Source organism: Amyelois transitella, chromosome 6 (genome assembly GCF_032362555.1).
Source record: "Amyelois transitella isolate CPQ chromosome 6, ilAmyTran1.1, whole genome shotgun sequence".
NCBI lineage: Eukaryota > Metazoa > Arthropoda > Insecta > Lepidoptera > Pyralidae > Amyelois > Amyelois transitella.
Window position 1 is genome coordinate 6,823,272 of NC_083509.1, and position 20,441 is coordinate 6,843,712.

The 20,441-nt window shown below is 36.1% G+C and overlaps 1 protein-coding gene and 1 long non-coding RNA gene across 2 annotated transcripts in view; one reads left to right on the forward strand and one right to left on the reverse strand.

Moving 5' to 3' along the window:
- Positions 1 to 20,041, forward strand: part of LOC106131321 (teneurin-a) — a 48,349-nt gene extending 28,308 nt beyond the window's left edge. Inside the window, exons 10-23 of the mRNA XM_013330389.2 lie at positions 363 to 570; positions 5,719 to 5,838; positions 8,491 to 8,655; positions 11,308 to 11,482; positions 12,924 to 13,166; positions 13,436 to 13,663; positions 13,930 to 14,120; positions 14,365 to 14,600; positions 14,679 to 15,407; positions 15,515 to 15,918; positions 16,016 to 17,901; positions 17,995 to 18,148; positions 18,234 to 18,588; positions 18,698 to 20,041. Of these exons, the coding sequence (XP_013185843.2) occupies positions 363 to 570; positions 5,719 to 5,838; positions 8,491 to 8,655; positions 11,308 to 11,482; positions 12,924 to 13,166; positions 13,436 to 13,663; positions 13,930 to 14,120; positions 14,365 to 14,600; positions 14,679 to 15,407; positions 15,515 to 15,918; positions 16,016 to 17,901; positions 17,995 to 18,148; positions 18,234 to 18,588; positions 18,698 to 19,686 (6,083 nt within the window). The 3' untranslated portion in view covers positions 19,687 to 20,041. The remainder of the gene's footprint in view (positions 1 to 362; positions 571 to 5,718; positions 5,839 to 8,490; positions 8,656 to 11,307; positions 11,483 to 12,923; positions 13,167 to 13,435; positions 13,664 to 13,929; positions 14,121 to 14,364; positions 14,601 to 14,678; positions 15,408 to 15,514; positions 15,919 to 16,015; positions 17,902 to 17,994; positions 18,149 to 18,233; positions 18,589 to 18,697) is intronic.
- Positions 6,048 to 6,960, reverse strand: LOC132901864 (uncharacterized). The gene is made up of 3 exons (XR_009656921.1): positions 6,835 to 6,960; positions 6,464 to 6,751; positions 6,048 to 6,432 (listed from the first exon to the last, which is right to left on the reverse strand). It is a non-coding gene; the product is annotated as an uncharacterized LOC132901864 (long non-coding RNA).
- Positions 20,042 to 20,441: the final 400 nt, after the last annotated feature.

Here is a 20,441-nt window from a genome sequence, read left to right on the forward strand (position 1 = left end):
TTCACATCCTAAAATATCATATTTTCTTCATACTTTTCTTCCCAAAACCTTTGCATAGCGGGTGCAAGAATTATTATTAATAACCTAGTAGCAAAATTGGGCGAAATACATTCACTAATGGTAACTTTACAGAACTTTATAAATAAACCAGGATCCTTTAAAAACAGATAAAGTTTAAGATCTCAATGATGAGATATATTTCAAACAAATGTATTATTTGGTATGTTTTTTCGATGAATACCCACGTAATTAAAAATTATGAACATAGAAATCTGACTAATATTTGTGATACATCAAATCTATTGTACTATTAAACAATATAAAAAGTCACATTAGTTGACAATTTCACTACAATTTTGAAGATGGCATGACGGACTGCTCGGACTCGGAATGCTGCACGCGGCCCGAGTGCGCTGAACACATCATGTGCCTCTCCTCCAACGATCCCGTCGAAGTTCTCCTCCGCAAACAACCGCCTTCGGTCACCGCCTCCTTCTATCAAAGAGTTAAATTCCTGATAGAGGAAAACTCTGTACAAAGCTACGCGCACATGGATGAATATTCAGAAAGGTGAGTGCCACAGTAGTTGTACGTCCAAAATTTAATAAACACCAAATCACTTCATGTGTGTAAAACATATCGATGGCAAAATCTATAATTTACACATTTTTGAACATCGATATGTTTTACCATTAGCTGGTTTAGGACTGTCTAATCGGTTTAGCACAATTCATAAATTTAATATTTGCACTTTACAATGATTTTAGATTCGTGAATCATCGCCGTACTGTAATGTAAATCCGTGAGGAGAAGATACAAAATTCATAACGACATAAAGTAATTAGGCGTAGCACCTTACCATTTAATCCCGCTCATCTTCCTAAACCTCTCCGAGGATTTGGTGTGGTTATTTTCATTTAATTGGTAACAATATTATACTTTTGTAACTTACGATTTATTTTATCATCTGGTGGAAGTGTTTTGATTTTCCTGTGTTTTCTCGCGTATAAATATTGGTTTTTATTTGCAATCCTAGCATGGTTATGTTAAAATTAACCATAATTTTCATTGAATAATTTTTCATATTTATTCATTTTTGTTTTCACACCAGATCCGATGTGTTGTGTATTGTCTAATGTTTATCCCTTGTGTGTGTCTAACCCTATACCTGTTTGTCTAAATAAACCAAAAAGCGTCTTATGTCCAATAGATAAATGAAATTATACAATCAATTGAACGCTCAAAAGCTTTCGAACAGTTTTGTTTGTCTTTCCTCGATCGAAGCTAATGCTATTGGATAAGGTTCATCGAAACGCACTTGAATCATGAGAGACATATTTAATGTTGAAAGGAAAAATAGATTTCTTAAAACGCAAACCCAGTAAATATGTTTTCCTATTGATTTTATTCGCACGTCTTTCATGATTTTAGTGTATGGGACAGAATAACTAAAATTTAGTAGAAACTTATAGTGAAATACGTCAGCATATATATCAGTATCAAAAGTTTATTTATTGATTTAAATAAGACAAAGCAAAACTGAGTAACAAAGTAGTCAACCCACCTCGCTTAATATGCAAAAGCGCCTCAAAAGTTTGTTTGCATTAAAACACGAGCCGCTTCACTATTTTATTTAAGTTCAGGAGTCTAGAGTGGTTAAATTGCGTTCTGGCATTTGCAGCATAATGTGTCTATAGCCCAAAAAAATATTAAATTTTTATCTGAAATCAAAATTTAAAAACCAGTAAGTATGTACTTCTGCTCCCTTCTTTTATTCCAAATTAATACTATTCTCAATCTTTAATTTAAATGTAATAGCAGTTGTAATATTTTATAGATACATTATTTGTTATGAAATTAGATATTTAAATTAAATTAGGTTCGCAATCACATTTAATTAAAATGTATAGGCAAATTGAAAGTGGTGGTGTTGTTCTAATGCAAACGGGCTTCGTCTTGTCTCAATTGGAATTAAATTAATAATCAAGTGTTGAAACGCAAAGTAACCAATGTAGACGAGTGCAATCGACCGGGTGGTTGCTAAGCCGGGGTGTGGTTGCACTGAGGGATGTAGGTATCTGTGTAGTAATCTGTCCTGTCTTTCTGTGTCCCTGTGCCGCCGTGTGTCCGCCACTCCTAGCGAGTTCTGGAATTCCTTTACACCATGGTAAGTGTCAGTCAGCCCGCCCTCGCCCCTCAGTGTTCAGTATCTGTTAACCTCTTCCCTTTTGTTGCGATTCCTGCATATGTGTGTGATGTAGGCACCAATCGCGTGCTGTCACCCGGCACGCGAGCGGAGCCACTGACGCTTTTTCTCTTTTCGTTCACTCCTTTGTCTGTATTCGTTTCATTCTCTATGTGTATGTAACATCTGTATGTTTGTCTTGAATGTTTTGTGTGGCTGCGACAAAGTCTTCGCGATCCCCAAACTAGCGCCCGTATGCGCACGCGAGCGCTCACTTTCCGATGCCGTTTGCCGCAGCCACAAACAATTTTTTTTGTAATATTTATTTGTCTCGTCTACTGTGCTTATATTATAGTTCACATATTGGTATACTTTTGTTATACTGTATAAAACCTAGGAAAATCATTTACGCTTTCACGCAAAACGTCTAAAACACAATTCGGTAGGCTTAGGTCTTGTAAAATATACGAATCGAGACGCGAATTGTATATTGTCAATTGAGCAAAATTTCAGCGAACACGCAAATTTAGCTTCAAATAAACTTACCCTTTTATGTGTTCCTTACCCTTTGTCTGCGTCTTTCATCTGTTAACCAACCCCCTACCCTTCGCCCGAGCTCTTTATGTGTTTAGATCCTCACCCCTGTGACTAACCGAACACAACTTATTTGGATGTACTCCGACTACTTCACAGCAAAATAAAGCAGTCTTGTCGACATTGTACATTACAACCATCGCTTCCATCAACCATAGACTACATTCATACAGAAATTGGTGCAATGAAAATGTCTCATCTTTTCTTTTACCTCACTTTTAAATAAGTTTTGACTAACATTGTATGAGTATGATTGCATTGTGCATAATGGAATGAAATCAAGTATACTATAAATGATTAATTTATATTTATTACTTCTGATAACTATAAAATAACAATGTCATTAATCATGTCACAGCCCTGTTTAATCGTATGTATAAATTATGATTATTAATTAATAAATAATTGATTAACACCAATGTGTAATGGTAAAGTACCTAGCTCTTAATTAATTACATTTTCAGCGAATGCTTACAATTATTGCAATTAATATATGTATTTCAATATTTATAAATACCATTTCTGTTGACAATAATATGTAAAAGGTTTATAAATAGTGTTATATGTTTCACATATCATGATTTTATTCAAACCAAAACCATATTTGTATTTGTTTATTAGAAAAAAAAATAAGGTTGTTTAAGCTTCGGCGTAGGTTAACTTATTGTTAAAAATATTTTGCATTTTACAGGTTCCTCTTATAATTATATTATGTTCGATATATACTGGTTTTGAATATGTTATTACTGTTATGGTGCCACAATGAAGATTTCAACGGTAATGGTCATACTTGCATTCGCATAGTCTACTCCATTTTTTATTTTGTAGAGCTGTTATAAAATATTTAGCTAGCTGTTTTTATCAGTTAAAGCCTTTCAGTTTTATTATGTTGATAGATATATTTTTCTTGCACCAATTTCATACATTTTTGTATGACGATACGTACAAAAATTAACGCCAAAATATTATTATACACATGGTTTCTGTGGCAGCTGTTACATGCATTATAATACATACCTTTCTAGGTTTATTTCAGTTCACGTAAAATATTTATATAAAAAAAACGAACAGACATGTTTACTGTTTTAAATAGATGAATATTTTTTTTTTCGTGAACTGAAATGTTTCCTGGAATATAGCTGATCCTGATAAGAGAATGTGCAATGCTAAGAACTTCTTATTTTATTTTTTAATTATTTCATACTTACTTCACTATTACATTAAGCATAAGCATAGCACAAGCACTTCGCTCAGCATTGATCGAAGTAAATCGCTACGTGACGCCATTCACTGCATACAGTTGATTTTAACCTTTACTCGTAGATATGTACTGTAAATTACACATATATACTTTTAAATTAACATACGGAAAAGAGACGTGAGTTGAAGTTTGTATGTATGTTTGCTGATATTAATAAAAAGAGAAATCATGGGGTACGTATAGCATACAGAAACAGAAAATCTTATTTATCAACCATTATGCCCAAGTTTAACCATAGGTCGACCACAGATCGACAATGGGCTGCTAAGCGGTTATTTGAAACAGTGTCAGAATTTTAAATAAAATGCATATTCTGTTTTATTTACTCCTGACTTCGTAAAAAAGTAAAGTTTAAATAAAATTCTTTATATGAATTTATTAATTAAAGGTTTTTTTCTATTATAAAATCGAATTTTTCCGAAACATCCAAATAATTTTAATACATTGGTATAATTTAAAAATGTTACGTGTTATTTAGCAAAAACACGGGAATTCGTTTTTAATTATCTTTTGGTAATTCCAATAATGAAATACAGAAACAACCATTATTCTGTATTGTATTTTGTGTACCTTATTTAAATTCAGGATTCCGCTGTAATTACCAGTTGTAATTTAATTAATATTACTGGGTCACATTGCTTGTAATTAACCTAAAATGTCGGGAGTGGAGCGTTCTTTTGATGGTTTGCTTTTTAGCCGACTTCAGAAAAGTGGCTATATGGAATTATTTTAAATATTACTTAGTGCTCACAAACACAAAGACAATTCCCTTATTTCGAAATAATTTAATATTTGTATTTCTAAAATTTTTAAAAAGGAGGTTCTACGTGTATTTCACAGAATGTTTTTATTATTTTAACCTACTCTGTCTAATTATGTTGGTATTGTTTGATAAAATATACTTCGGTGGAAACTTGGAGAAATTGAGAGAACTCTTTAAATTCAAATCTACCTATTTAGATATTTGCAAATAGTAGATACCACTTATTGTGTGAGGAAGTAAACAACCCAATTTATTAATCCTTAGGAACAAGAAATATATTTTCTTTATAATCTATCTAAACATAATGAATATTCTTAGTAAACGTTAATTTACTGTTCTGTATGCTTATCTTATCCACAATAAACAAAAATGAAAATATAATTTGTTGTCAATACTAATTTCCAAGAAACAAGTTTTATTTGCTTATAAATTTCACAGGTATTGATTTACGTCTTATTCGAACAGTATATAATTATGCTCTGAGTTCAAATTTTGAGATGTTCATTTAAAAATAAAAGATAATGTGAATGGCATCACGCTGTGCTCTACCACAAAATAAGGGACAGAAAGTTTGTTTTATTTATGTGAACCAACATCGGTAGGTAAAGTCTATCTCTTCATATACTAAATAATAACTAAATAAACAAATTTTTTTTTTTAAAGATCACGCTTTTAATTTTTTTTCGGCCATGGATTTTTTTTTGTGTAATCTGTGGGTCTATTTTAAACATGTTAGGTCTAAAAAATCTTACAGCTATTTTCATGTAAAATGGTTACTTATTTCATTTCACATCATTTCACTTTAAACATAAACCTAATGAAATCTTTTGTATTCAATAAACCTTCTGTCCAAACTTATTTTGTGTGTGTGTGCTTATAAACTAAGGCACACACTGAATTAATTGATCTGTGCAGCCGTGTGTCCGTGATGCGGGGTCAAGTGGTCTCGCCTCAGGGGCTGGGGATCATCGGCATCAGAGTGTCGGTGGACCGCGAGGCCAGATTCGGCTTCACCCTCACGAGGCAAGGCGGATGGTGAGTACAATCTTTATACTTTTTTTTATCGTGTTTTCCCATGTTTCCTTGCAATACTTGCGATTCTTTACCGTAGCAATTAGCGTAGCACGTGCTACGGTCAATTTTGCGCTGCTATTATTCATAATTTTTTATTTACACATAATAATTTACAGGACTAACAGCAAATAATTTAACCAGTAATATGTACTACTTTTATTTAACTGGCACATAAAAATGATTAAAACATACATTTTATGATTAAAGAAATACATTATGTTGATGACCAATCGCACAAGAAATAATTTAAAACCAGTAATAATATCGATAGCGACGTAGGCGGCGATTATTAGGTATCATATTGATCAAAGATATAATTTGAAATAATAAATTACTACTGCTTAAATCTATGAAATAGGGTTATACCATTAAAGTTGGATTCTTTAATCAAATTTAATGATCCGTGATTAATACTTAGCTTAAAGTTCGTGCGATTTCGTGGTACACAATTTATTTTAGTCAGCATAAATCGATACCCACTTAAATAGCGCAGCTAAATTTAGCATTATATGTAGTTTAAACAATTTTGGGTATATTAAATATTTTTTGGTTTTGCTTAGCAGCTAATACCTATATATTGGTCTACGATTGTTAATCAAAACTGCTAACTAAGCCAACCTCTTCATATCAATCTTACTTTTCCAATGAAATTTTATTGCTCATAAATACATTTTTAAATCTAACAATATAAACATACTTTAAAAAACGAATTATAATAAACGCAACCCTAATTACTCGTATAATTTAACTAAGTTTAGTTACTTCAGATTCTTCTTGTAAGCGATCGGCTAGCAACCTTTCACTATTTGAGTCTCAATTCCGTCACAGCTGAGCGCGGCCTTTAAGTCTTTTCAAACTGTTGGCTCTGTGTACCCTGCAAGAGATATAGACGTGACTATATGTATGTATAATTTAAAATAAAATAAAAAAAACAAATTGATTTAACTAAACTTTTACCTTATAATTTTTACTATTGGGCCATCTTTTTCAATTAATATCAGGGTATTAACAATACGAGAATAATACAAATAGAAAAATTGTGTGAAAACAGACACCAATATATAAGTACCTCACGGAATATTGATGGCTCACAAATGGAACTATGATTGAATATAAATAATTGAACAAAACGAGCCTTACCAATCCGATAGTATTTTAATAACAGTGCGCCATCAATCATACAAGATATGCGTGAAAAAATATTGATACGGCGTGATAAACGGCCAAACGTACAAATGTATATATACGTAGATAGACTTATATACAAACAAAGGATCGTGCGGTTTTCCAAAGAGTAGATTTGCACAACTTACATATCCTTTGTCAAATAAATGTTTGAAAGCGAAATGATTACAAAGAGACTTATTTGTGAAGACATAACTTGATAATTTTGGTCTCGTTAATAAATCTGTAATAGTTCCTAGTTATCATATGTGTACTAATCTAATAAATGTTAAATTGTGTTCGTGTGTTTGTTTTTCTATCTTTAATAACATTTGACCGACCTCTAGGAAATTTTGTTTATTGTGGAATAAGTCGAAAGCTAGTATTATGTAAATGTTATTAGTACATAATTACATTCATAAATAATTAGGAATAACTAATTGCGATGGTATTGCTGATTAATTTATTCCTCTTTTAATACCTACAAGTCAGGTTAGTCCTTTTGTAGTTACCACGGCTACTTACTTCAGTCGCCATCCATAACAAAATATATGGTGTAGGTATTCTAGGCTATTATTCCCTGAACTAAGCTTAATTAACTAGACTGTAATTATTGTTAATAAATTTCCACCAAAGCGAACAATATAAATATTTGAGAGTGCGAGCAAATATCATTAATGTTTGTTATGGTCGTTACAAATTCCTTTGGCGTATCAAAAGCATCGAGTATGAAATCGGATTACTCGCTGGCAACCCGTAGATACCATGTGAATATGTAATCGAATAACATGACACGTTTGAGCATTTAATCGTCGATTACCATAAATCCGCGGTAAAATAACAAATCGTTTTTCGCATTGATCGCTAATTAAAGTAGAAAAATATTTATGACCAAAAAGATGCGCTGGTTTTTAATGGAATCATTCATTTAAGGTACTTACACATGAGAAACTTTTAAAAAATGACATGCAAATGTAATAGTATTTTATTAAAAAATCTTTCATGTCTCTATCTTAGTTCTGAAAGCCGGACCACTCCATGTGTTTTCCATAGATGTCGTAAAATACGACTAAGGGATAGGCTTATAAACTTGGGATTCTTCTTTTAAACAATAGGCTAGCAACCTGTCACTATTTGAATCTGAATTCTATCATAAATCCAAACAGCTGAACGTGTCCTGTCAGTCTGTTCGAGACTGTTGGCTGTGTCTACCTTGCAAGGGACATAGACGTATATGTAGGAAGTTTTCTTATTCCAATAAAATTCTTAGTGACTTTAAATTTACGAGTGTTTAGGGCGTATATTACATCACCCGTTTTTCGTCAGTCAATGTATGTATACGTGGACCATTAACCACAAGACTAAGGAAACCCCAGGCTTTAAATCGAAACGCCTTAAGAAAATTTCGCAAAGAATTGAAAGAATTAACACTAAATAACCACTTTAAAGGTTCGACGTCCTGGTGAACGGTGGTGGAGCGGTGACCCTGCAGTTCCAGCGGTCTCCGTTCAAGCCCCTGAGGAAGACTGTCTTCGTGCCCTGGAACCAGATTGTCGTGCTGCCACCAGTGGAGATGGAACTCAGCGATGATAGCATCAAAGTGCCAACACCAAGGTAAATTAAAATAGAATGGAACATATTTTGTTAAGTTACTCAAATGTGACTTTGAAAGAGGCAGTTTGAAGTATAAGTATTAGCGATTACCTATGTAGTTTTTCATTAAGCACTTATCGAAATTACTGAAATTTGCTATATATACGGTCGAAATTCTAGTTCGCGTTAAAGTGTAAAAATAATAAATCAATAAGACTGAATACACAGTTTCCTAACTGATTAAAAACATAAACAAAAAGATACTAGTGTGATATTTCAACTAATTTATATACTTCATACAGATAAAAACAATATGTAATCAATCAATCCTGCTACAAGGAGAAATGTTTTACTATGATATGGTCTAATATCATTTGATAGTCCGCCGTGGAAATAGGGTCGTTTTTATTGATTAAACGCTTCGATGTTGGTTTTTGTCAATAAAATTGATGGACTCTGGGCATGACAAAGTGTACATTTTATGATATCTCGTTTCACATTCATCATTCTCGAATATATAAATTCAACGTCTTTAGTGTAAAAACACGAGCGGTAACATCCTTTAATGTGATTACGTAATGTATATTTAAAGATAATATTTTAGGTAACATTTTTATTACCAGACATACCGATCACTTTAAACAATCCACGGCATAAAATATGATTCCAGTAATACCCTACCACGAACAAGGCAATTTCATATGTATGCACGTGGTAGACCATACAATAATCAAAAACATCCACGAAAACATAACTACCGCTTACGGCAGACATGATATTGTGACAAGTTACCATAACCCCTAATGAAAATAAAAAAATCCTTGAGAAAACGTACGATAGCTACAATTACCCTGGATGGCTGACAACAACGCAACATGTCATTACTATAACCGTTATGAGAAATAGTCAAGTTGTATCAACAGACTGGTAATCGAGAGTTTATCGTCCCATTGACAATAAAAAGACACGCAGACCTGTAATTTCATTGAGATCTTTGCGTGTGTTGTTACCCTTCTACTTGTTGTACAACCAACGCATTATAATTTACATTTTTGTTCAAAGCCTACGATGATTGAATGAAAAATTAAACAAAGGCGAGTACGCTTTCCATGGGATTGAATTCAGCTAAGATAGGCACTTGTTTGAAGTAGGAATAGATAATATTTAAAAGTGAATAAAGCGTTTGTAATCGAAAATCGCTATGAAATTTTAGTCTTTATTCAGAGTTTCCACATTGTTCACACACGTTTAATGGATTCGCAGCGGTGATTAACGACGGCGGTTATCAAAAATGAATTAAGGTATCGATCGTCGCTCCATACGTAATTAATGCTATTCCCAAATATCTGGCTACTCGGTCATTAATGACTCGCTTTAAAGCTCTTAAATCGTATAAAATGTGAGAATATAGCAGTAGGTAATATGAAAAACGTCAGTACATATTTATTTGTCTAATTTATCATTTGATAACTGTGATTCCGCTCGAATTTACTGGTTGTGTCGGACAAAAACAGATATTGAGATGTTACGTACCTACATAGGTATATATTCATAACAATTCTGTATCCGCTCCTCAATCGTCCCATGTATATCAAATAGGCTATTTGACTGTATTAAAAATATACATTTCTTTTATGTCATCAGTCTTAATATTATCTATTTTTTTGGAGCGATTTGTAATAACGCGAGATAAAAATATTGCATTATTTAAACAAAATCCGTCTCAGAAAATTAGGTTTTTATATGCAGCTGTCACGTGACTAAAAACGAACGTGATTGGCTATTTCTATTATGACGTCAATTATCCATAAACAGACTGTCGATCGTACCGTTCCTTAGTGTTCGCTATTATTTTTCAAAATTTTTATAAGTGTTTGATCGCTCAGGATTACTCAGATAACATGGATATTTAATAATGGAAACCAATTCCGCGAAAGCTGACAGTCGAAACCTACCAAAAGTGGACGCAATAATGGTTGAAGGAAGAAATCTGGATTGTCTTCTTCAAAGACAATCCAGATTTCTATGCTGCCGAACTGAGGAATGTGAAAACATCAATGTAAGTATATCTTGGTATGGTAACCACTGATCTTAGATCATGATCTGAAACCACTTCTTGCGAATATTCAAATCCATCGGCATAGAAAAAACAGTTTCGTAGGAGATTTTATTGTTGTATTAGTGCATTGAGGCACTGCACAACATTTATAGGAACTCACTTTAATAATTTTCACACATATGACGTGGCACAAGTTAAATAAAACAAGAGAAAATCAAAACTTTTCGAAACACCAACAAGCTTTGTATGATATTTACACGAAATTTACGTCACTGCATGCCATGGCCGCCATATTGCTTAAAGTCGCGTTTTGGCGGCATATTTGAATATTTCATTTTCTTTTTCTATTTTTTAATAAAATAGCTGTAATAAAGGCAGAAAAGTATTTTTGTAGGGCTCCTTATAAACAAATAAATACCCTAAGATAGTTTTTAGAACTTTGTCAAATAGCCTATTGTCGGTCACTCTTAATTTATGTAAACTTTCTGCACGTAAAATGTACAACATGTGAATGTTTCTACCTATTTCCTAAATAGTAATTGACTCTTTCTAGTACACCCGCTTTATACCTACAGATCAATTTCTCATCCATGTTACTGTAATTTTGTCATCAGAGTGCCACCCCGGCTGGACTGGGCGTCAACCCCTCAATGGTGGGAGTCAGCTGTTCCACCGTGCCCAGCTCACGACCACGAGCGACTTCGCCCTGAAGTGGTCGCTGTGCCGCCCCTCGCCGCGCCTGCAGCATCCTCGCATACCACTTCTACTGTCATCTACCCTGAGGCTCAGGTAAGATGTTATTCTTAGTCTATTTAGTAATAATACCTTCGATCATAGTGCTCAAAGGGTGGAACCATATTCGAAATTAAAATTACTATCTAAATAGTCTTAATTTAATGAGCTCAAGTAGTCTTTACCTTTTTTTTGTTATTTTAATTTAGTTCATACATACATATTATCACGTCTTTATCCCTTACGGGGTAGACAGAGCCAACAGTCTTGAAAAGACTGATAGGCCACGTTTGACTTAATGATAGAATTGAGATTCAAATAGTGACGGGTTGCAAGCCCATCGCCTAAAAGAAGAATCCCAAGTTTATAAGCCTATCCCTTATTTGCCTTTTACGACATCCATGGGAACGAGATGGAGTGGTCCTATTCTTTTTTTTATTGGTGCCGGGAACCACACGGCACATAATTTAGTATTTGTATTTCTTTCAACTTTTGATTCTAAATTTGTAACTGAAGTGAAAACAAATTATTTTTAGTAACTTTTCTTTAAAACTAATAAATGCTCAATAAGTAAGTACATAGGTACCTTTCTAACTAGGGCAAATCCTGTTCCTTCAATAAGTGTGTCGCCATCGCCAGACCACAAAACAATAAACATTCGTTGCATGACTGGAAATAATACATACGGAATGTTTCCGATTCATGGAATACAATCGTACCGGCTCCTGGAAAACGTTAGTGGAATTGGTACTATTATAAAGGAATAAAAGCTTGTCTTATTACCCTGGTTTATATAATAAACCCGACAAAAAGATATGCTTTATTTTTATAATGAAATGATCCGTATAAATTATCTTGCAATGTAACCATAGAATTGAAATAAATACCTTATTAAACTTACCTTGTCGTAGATTCAGATAATTACATACATACGTATAACATTCACAGACTTGTTACTCTAGCCCTTATCATCAAAACAAACTGCTATCTATCATTGAGATCGAAAATACACTTTACTGAAAGAAATATAACTCGTCTGATAAATTTATGATCTAAAACCACCTTTTATGAGAAGTGAAATACAAAGTTGTAAAATTATGTAACATTTTACACTAGAGGACTAGGAGTAAGAGTTAATTGAGTATTGAGTAGAGGTCTACCTGTACTCAATCTTATCGCTTAATCTATACTTATATTATAAAGCTGAAAAGTTTGTTTGTTTGAACGCGCTAATCGCAGGAACTACTGGTTCTAATTGAAAAATTCATTTTGTGTTAAATAGACCATTTATCGAGGAAGGCTTTAGACTATATTACATCACGCTGAAACTATTAGAAGCGAAGAAATAATGGGAAATGTGAAAAAAACGGGGAAAATTAATCACCCTTGAGAGCTTCAATGATGCCCAAAATAACTATTCTACGCGGACGGAGTCGCGGGCACAGCTAGTATTATGTTATAAAACGCGCTTACGCAAAGATTCCCGAATCTATTTCAGATCGTGAGCGAATCCATTGGTATCCCCGGTTCTTCAGTGAAGCTGACGTACAGGTCCTCCCAGTCAGCGGGCTACCTGTCTTGCGTGCATGTGCAGCTAACGCGGCGCGTCGTGCCCGCGTCTCTAACGCGCGTCCACGTGCGCGTCGAAATAGAAGGCTCACTGCACACACACACTTACGAAGCCGATCCTGATTTGACTCATGTGTTTGCTTGGAACAAACGAAACGTTTACAAACAAAAGGTAAGACAAGACAAAAATTGTGAAGGATCTGTATAAAACTTTTTTATGAAGATTCTTTTCTAATAATGTTACTAAGTACTTGACCAAAAGAAACAATCCATTAAAATCAAATTCAAACTGGATTGCATCATGTCTAACCTAGCTATACGTCAGTTTCTATGGTGGTCTGGTAGCGAAAAAGAACAAAGGCATACCGCACATGTTGTAAGAGTTAATAAAGGAAAATGCCTAGAAACATGGGAATTTTAGACTTTCTTTGTTATTTTTAGGTCTACGGCCAAGCTCAAGCCAAAATTTCAATCGGTTATGAATACTCCTCCTGTGCGTCAATCGTCTGGGAGACGCAAACCGCGACCCTGGCCGGCTTCGATGTAGATATATCAGACATCGGCGGCTGGGGGCTTGACATCCACCATCATTACAATTTCCATGAGGGTATTCTTCAGAAGGGGGATGGAGCCCTGCTTCATTTGAAGCAGTATCCAAGGACCGTACAGGTAATTTTCTACTCTATGAATAATGAATTAATTTTTACTTCAGAAACTGTGATCTTCGCAATACTTTTTTTTCGCAAGTTGGTTATAAGTATTTACAATTTTCATCGATTACCAGTCTGAGCTTATGTCGCAAGCATAAAGTTTTCTTTAATTGTACCTTTAGAACACTACCTATAAATAATTATAAATGGATAAATAGATTATGAACTTAGGTGCTTTTGTCATTGGCGATGAACACGCTTCAATCATTAAAAAAATTATTTAAGGTGGTAATGGGTACTGGTCTCCGTCGCTCCCTGGACTGCCCCGACCATTGCAACGGGAAGGCGGCGGACTCCCGACTCCTCACACCCACTGCGCTGACTTCTGGACCTGATGGATCTCTATACGTGGGCGACTTCAATTTCGTCCGCAGAATCACTCCTGAGGGCGTTGTCACCACGGTTCTACAATTAGAGTGAGTTATTATCCATATCACTCCATTGACTGCCTCTTGCCAAACCTTTATAGTGCCCAAATAGTGGTAATTACACTGACATCATCATGAACATCGTCATCATCGAAAATAATATGTTTATATAAATCAATAAAGATGGGTGGATGATCCACCACATCCATCCACATATTATATACACAAGGCTGAATGTTTAAAATGCCCATGCAATGCAGGTATTTGAATGATAATCTACATATGTTTACAGAACTACACAAGTCGCGTATCAGTACTATATCTGCATATCACCAGCCGATGGAAACTTGTACATATCAGATTCAGAGAGACACCAAGTGCGCAAAGTGTTACTATTGGAGAAAGTTCGCGACCCAGCAACAAACTCTGAACCAGTGGTTGGTAACGGTGACCGATGCGTACCTGGCGACGATTCTAATTGCGGCGATGAAGGACCTGCTATCAAAGCCAAGCTGGCTCATCCCAAAGGTTTGTTTAAAGACTCGTTTAATATTTTTTATTTTTAAACAGCAAGGGATTGAGAACTAATAACATTCGCATTTTCAGGTCTTGCTATTGCAGCAGATAGAACTATGTATATTGCCGACGGAACAAACATTAGAGCAGTCGATCCAAATGGAATCATCCATACACTCGTTGGTCATCATGGTCACCACAATCACTGGTCGCCTGTTCCGTGCCGTGGTGCAATACCTCCATATGAAGCACAATTACAGTGGCCTACCGGAGTAGCATTATCACCACTGGATGGATCGCTTTACTTCATTGATGATAGAATAATTCTTAAACTAACAGTTGATATGAAAATAAAAGTAGTCGCTGGACAACCTTCTCACTGTCGGCTAGGAAGCGATGGTAAACCGATCAGCAAGACCACTAACAAAACAAACACAGAGTTCAGAGAAGATTCAAGTCTGGGCACGATATTAGCTATAGCTTTTGCACCGACTGGAATTTTATATGTGGCCGAATCTGATGCTAAGAAATCAAATACGATCAAAACTATCGATCCATCTGGGAAGATCATGCATTTCGCTGGAAAAGTACAAGAGAACTTGAAAGAATTGAGTTGTGAATGCAACTCGTCAATGTCAGCAACAGTTCTACCTACAAACTCCAGGGATGAAGGTGCAGGTTGTCCGTGTAAACTTAGTGTTGTGGCTGGGGATGAACCGCCTACAAGTACAGAAACATTGTTATCATCCAATGCAAAGTTCCAAACAATATCTGCTTTAGCTGTTACACCTGATGGTGTCCTAAATGTCGTTGATCAAGGTAAGGATCGTATGGTTTTAACAAATTATCAATAAGAAAATAACGACAGATTATAATTATTATAATGTAATGGTTGCAAATTATTATTTTTGCTATTTTAATTACAGGATCTCTACACATCTTGGCTCTAAAACACTATCTGCCATCCCATGACGAAAATGGAGAATTCAGAATACCATATCCGCCTACTTCAGAAATCTATGTGTTCAACCGCTATGGACAACATATCACCACAAAAGACTTGACTTCTGGCAAGACTAGATATTCATTCCTTTATTCTAAAAATACAAGCTTTGGTAAACTATCTACTGTAACTGATGCTTCAGGAAATAAAATACAACTCTTAAGGGACTATAGCAATGTTGTCAGCTCGATCGAAAATACGCAAGACCATAAATTAGAACTAAAAGTATCTGGTATTGGGTACCTGACACGGATAACAGAAAAGGGTACTACAGAAATAGAAATGGATTATGATGCTAATACAGGATTACTCAACAGCCGATCAGGGGTATGTTTTTATTCAAATATTCGCATTTGTCCTGATTGTAGTTGGCGTCAGTTGTTAATTTGACGTTTTATTAATTAAAAATTTTGTTTGTCCACAGGCTGGTGATACTGTCATTTATAATTACGACGAGTTGGGACGCGTCACAAAAATAATTATGCCTTCAGGAGAGCAAGTCCAAATATCATCTGGCTTAGCTAAAAATTACGGGCTTGCCGTTACAGTTTCTAATCCATCAAGCACTATTCCCGTTGGTGTTGCCAAGAAATGTGAATATGTGTTACACGGTCAATCATTCAAACAGATCACAATAAATAACGGAAAGCAAGTTACCGAAGGCAGAATTTATACCAACAATACATTAGTCCTAGATACACCATGGGGAGGAAAGTTTGAAAGTATTGCAGCCGCTAAACATCCTCTATTAGAAGCCGCTCTACCTATTGAAGCTGAGATGCTCCATATGTGGTCACATCAAACAACTACATTTGGCGATGGGCTCATTAACAACATGTATTCCCTTTACACTCTTGTGGGAGATGTAAGAAATCCTCAACAAACTCTGAACCGCGAGATTTGGGTTAACGATTCTCGAGTTCTAATTATAGAGTTTGATCAATTCAAGAGTCGTGAAACTTTCTTCAATGCTGACAGAAATCCATTATTTACTATAGCGTATGACGTAGCCGGATTACCTCTTTCATTTACCCCTCATGGCGCTGGCGTTCCTCTTAATATTTCATATGATCGATTCTACAGGGTAAATGGTTGGAAATGGGGCGAGACAGAAGAAACATTTAGTTACAATTCTCATGGGATGTTAGCGGAAATAACAAGTCCTCAAGATGGAACGAAATTTATTTATTATAATGACGGAAATCTAGTTTCCAAGATTTCTTTAGCCAGTCAAAGAAGTTTCAAATACGTTTACGACGATGATGGAGGTTTAACACATGTAATTTTACCGTCTGGAAGTAACCACTCCTTCAGCGTACAACCATCTATTGGGTTCTTGAGAGTGACATACACGCCACCAGGGTCATCTAGGAAATATTTGCAGCACTACTCCCATACTGGCGAACTCTTACAAACAGTATTTCCTGGCGATGGAGCAAGAGTAGTGTACCGTTATTTTACGACGAACAAAGTTTCGGAAGTAGTCCATGGCGATGGACAGACCCAAATACACTATGCAGAAAACAGTGGACTGCCATCGGAAATACTGCACGTAGATCGCGATGTAGACTATCGATGGGAATCTACTTATGCAGGTGGTCTTCTCATGGAAGAGAGACTTGATTATGGAGCTAAAACTGGTCTAAGTAATGCTAAAATAATTTATGAATACGACAACAATTACCGAGTGACGTCGGTTCAAGGCCGTATTGGTGGTCAGACTTTAATACCTCATCACATCGTCTATAACTCAAAGACAGGAGAACCTGAGATTCTTGGGCAGTTTACTGTGTCAAAACAGAAATGGAATGAGACATCAGTTTTCGACGGTATCGCAATGTTTTCTCGGGCACTCGATGAGCAATTCCTAGAAAAGGAAGTTACTGTAAATATTCACAGAATGGAAGTATTCCGAATGGAATTTTCATACGACAAACATGGTAGAATTTCTCAAACAAGAACACACACAAGGAATGTCGGAGTAAATACATACACGAATGTTAAAAATTATACATGGGATTGTGATGGTCAACTCACTGGTGTTGAAGCACAGGAACCTTGGGGCTTTAGATATGATGACAATGGAAATATGCTATCATTGACTTATAGGGGAAATACTATCCCAATGGAATATAATGACATGGACCGCATCATAAAATTCGGCGAAGGGCAATATCGATATGACAGCCGTGGATTGGTTTCCCAAAATGCTAGAGAAGAAAGGTTCCAGTATAATTCGAAAGGCCTTTTGATTAGGGCCAGCAAACGCGGAAGGTTCGATGTTCGCTACTACTATGATCATTTAGACAGGTTTGTTACAATTATTATACTTGAATGACTAGTTTAATACTCAAACCTTGCCTTACTTGGATGAATTTCATTATAAAATATTTTTGTTTTCAGGCTGTCAACTAGAAAAGATAACTTTGGAAACGTGACGCAATTCTTCTACACAAACAAAGAGAAACCACATGAAGTCAGCCATATTTATTCTCCACGAGAAAATAGATTTATGACTTTGGTTTACGATGACAGAGGACATCTCATCTATACTCAGGTAAGCGACTGGGTAATTTTCATCATTTTTATTTTAATTACTCAATGATTTGAACGTTTCTCTCACATATTTCTTTTATTTTTAGGTTGCCCGTCATAAATACTACATCGCTACTGATCAATGCGGAACGCCTGTGATGGTCTTTAATCAATATGGAGAAGGCATTCGAGAAATCATGAGATCCCCATATGGTCACATCGTTTATGACTCGAATCCCTACCTGTACCTCCCAGTAGATTTCTGTGGTGGTCTCTTGGACCAAGTGACGTCGTTGGTACACATGGCCAATGGAAAGGTCTACGATCCTCTAATAGGACAGTGGATGTCACCGCTTTGGGAAAATTTGATAGAGAGAATCCATAATCCGACTCAATTGCACCTATACAGATTCAACGGCAACGATCCTATCAACGTGAGACCACAGAACAAGAAACCTACAGGTAATGAAAATTTTACTTTATACACTAATAAACAATTTAAAAAGGCATATCCTATGAGTACCTTTCTTTGGTATAAAATTAACAATTACTAATTTCTCACTTGTTGCAGATCATTTATCATGGTTGAAACTGCTAGGCTACGACACCAAGAGCCTTGCTCCTCAACTATATCCAGACGAATTACCTGGTGGCTCTGTGCTACCCAGCATACCTCGAGGACGCCCAGTGTGGGGTGTCGCCCCTACAGACTCCAGCCCCGGTCTGCCGTCCGCCATGTCGCTACTGCCAACCGTCACCATAGAATCTGGATTCCTGTCTCACATGTCTAACAAACGGATAGCAGACTTCAGAAGCCTTTCTATACCAGCAATGTCTGCTCTCAAAACGGATGCTTTGAACTTAGCTCCCAAACGCATCGGCTCAGATTCTGAACCTCCATTTGGAAGAGGGATTCTCGTATCACGAAACTCACGTGGACGAGCGGTCGTAACCGCTGTACCCTCTGCCAACGCCATATACAAAGATGTATACACGTCAGTCTTCAACCGCTCTCATTTACTGCCTTTCTCTTTTATCGTGCACGGAGACCAGCAAGATGTATTCTATTTCGTAAAAGAAGAGACATGGCGCGCCGCTGACGATAAACAGCAACTTAAACGAATGCAGGGTAAATTAAACGTTACCTTCCACGAGGTAGCGGAAGGCGGAAGGTCGTATGCTGACGTGAAAATTCATGGAAAGACGAGTATAGTGAATCTGCGGTATGGCACGAGTGCCGAAAGAGAAAGACAACGATTGTTGCATCACGCTAAAGCCGCAGCGGTGCGCAAAGCGTGGCACAGAGAGCGCGAGACGCTGCGCAGCGGGCTCGGCGGTTCGTTGGAGTGGTCGGCGGCCGAGCTAGACGAGATACAGAAGGCTGGTTCCGCAGTCGGCTACGAGGGCGAGTACGTCCACGACGTGGCGCGCTATCCGGAGCTAGCAGAGGACCCCTACAACATCCGCTTCGTGAAGAAGCGCGCGGACCGCGCCGAGCGGCGGCGGCGGAAGCGCGAAGATTGCAGCGCGCCCTGGTGGCTCGCATGGAACGATTGCTAGTGACGTGCCGCCATCCATATGCCAAATCGAGTGAATGAAATCGACGCGTGAGTGAACGGTGACGTATGAACCTGTGAGTGTCTGTGAATATATTTTGTAAATAGTCTCTATTAATTGTTAATTGTTGATGTATGTATGTACGGTAGACGCGAATCCCTATCGCTATGTAAATAATAAAATTTAATTTGCAGGGAGAGAATGGACCTTTTGAGAGGACTGATATTAAATAAATGTAATGTATGTATAAATAAGACAATTTATGTGAATATGAAATTATTTATACTTATTTATCGGTAAAAAAGCTTCGATTGTGTCCAATGTTCTTATAAAATTTAGATGAAGACTATTTGAAAGAATAAAAAGGCATACTTTTTTAACCAAATAAGTTTTTAGTATTATTGAACTCTTGCTACTTTCCCAATACTACACCTTTCCTCCTGGGTTCATAAACCACAACATAACTTATTAAAGAAAAGTATTTTTAAAGAAAACTACAGGTTTTTATTAATTGAGTTTAATGGCCCTGGGGCCTAGGTCGTATGTACGAATATAAACTCAAGAGTACGAGATATTTCGATATTATAAAACATTCTAGCACCTATGGCTGAACCAACATTTTACAAACGCAATCAGGAACCAACGGGACCCAGTACTAACCACCAAGGCGTCATTTTTCTAAAATAATTAGATCAGATAATTACTTACAGAAAAGTTAAAAATATTTTACTGATGTCTATGATGAAAGTCTATGCAAA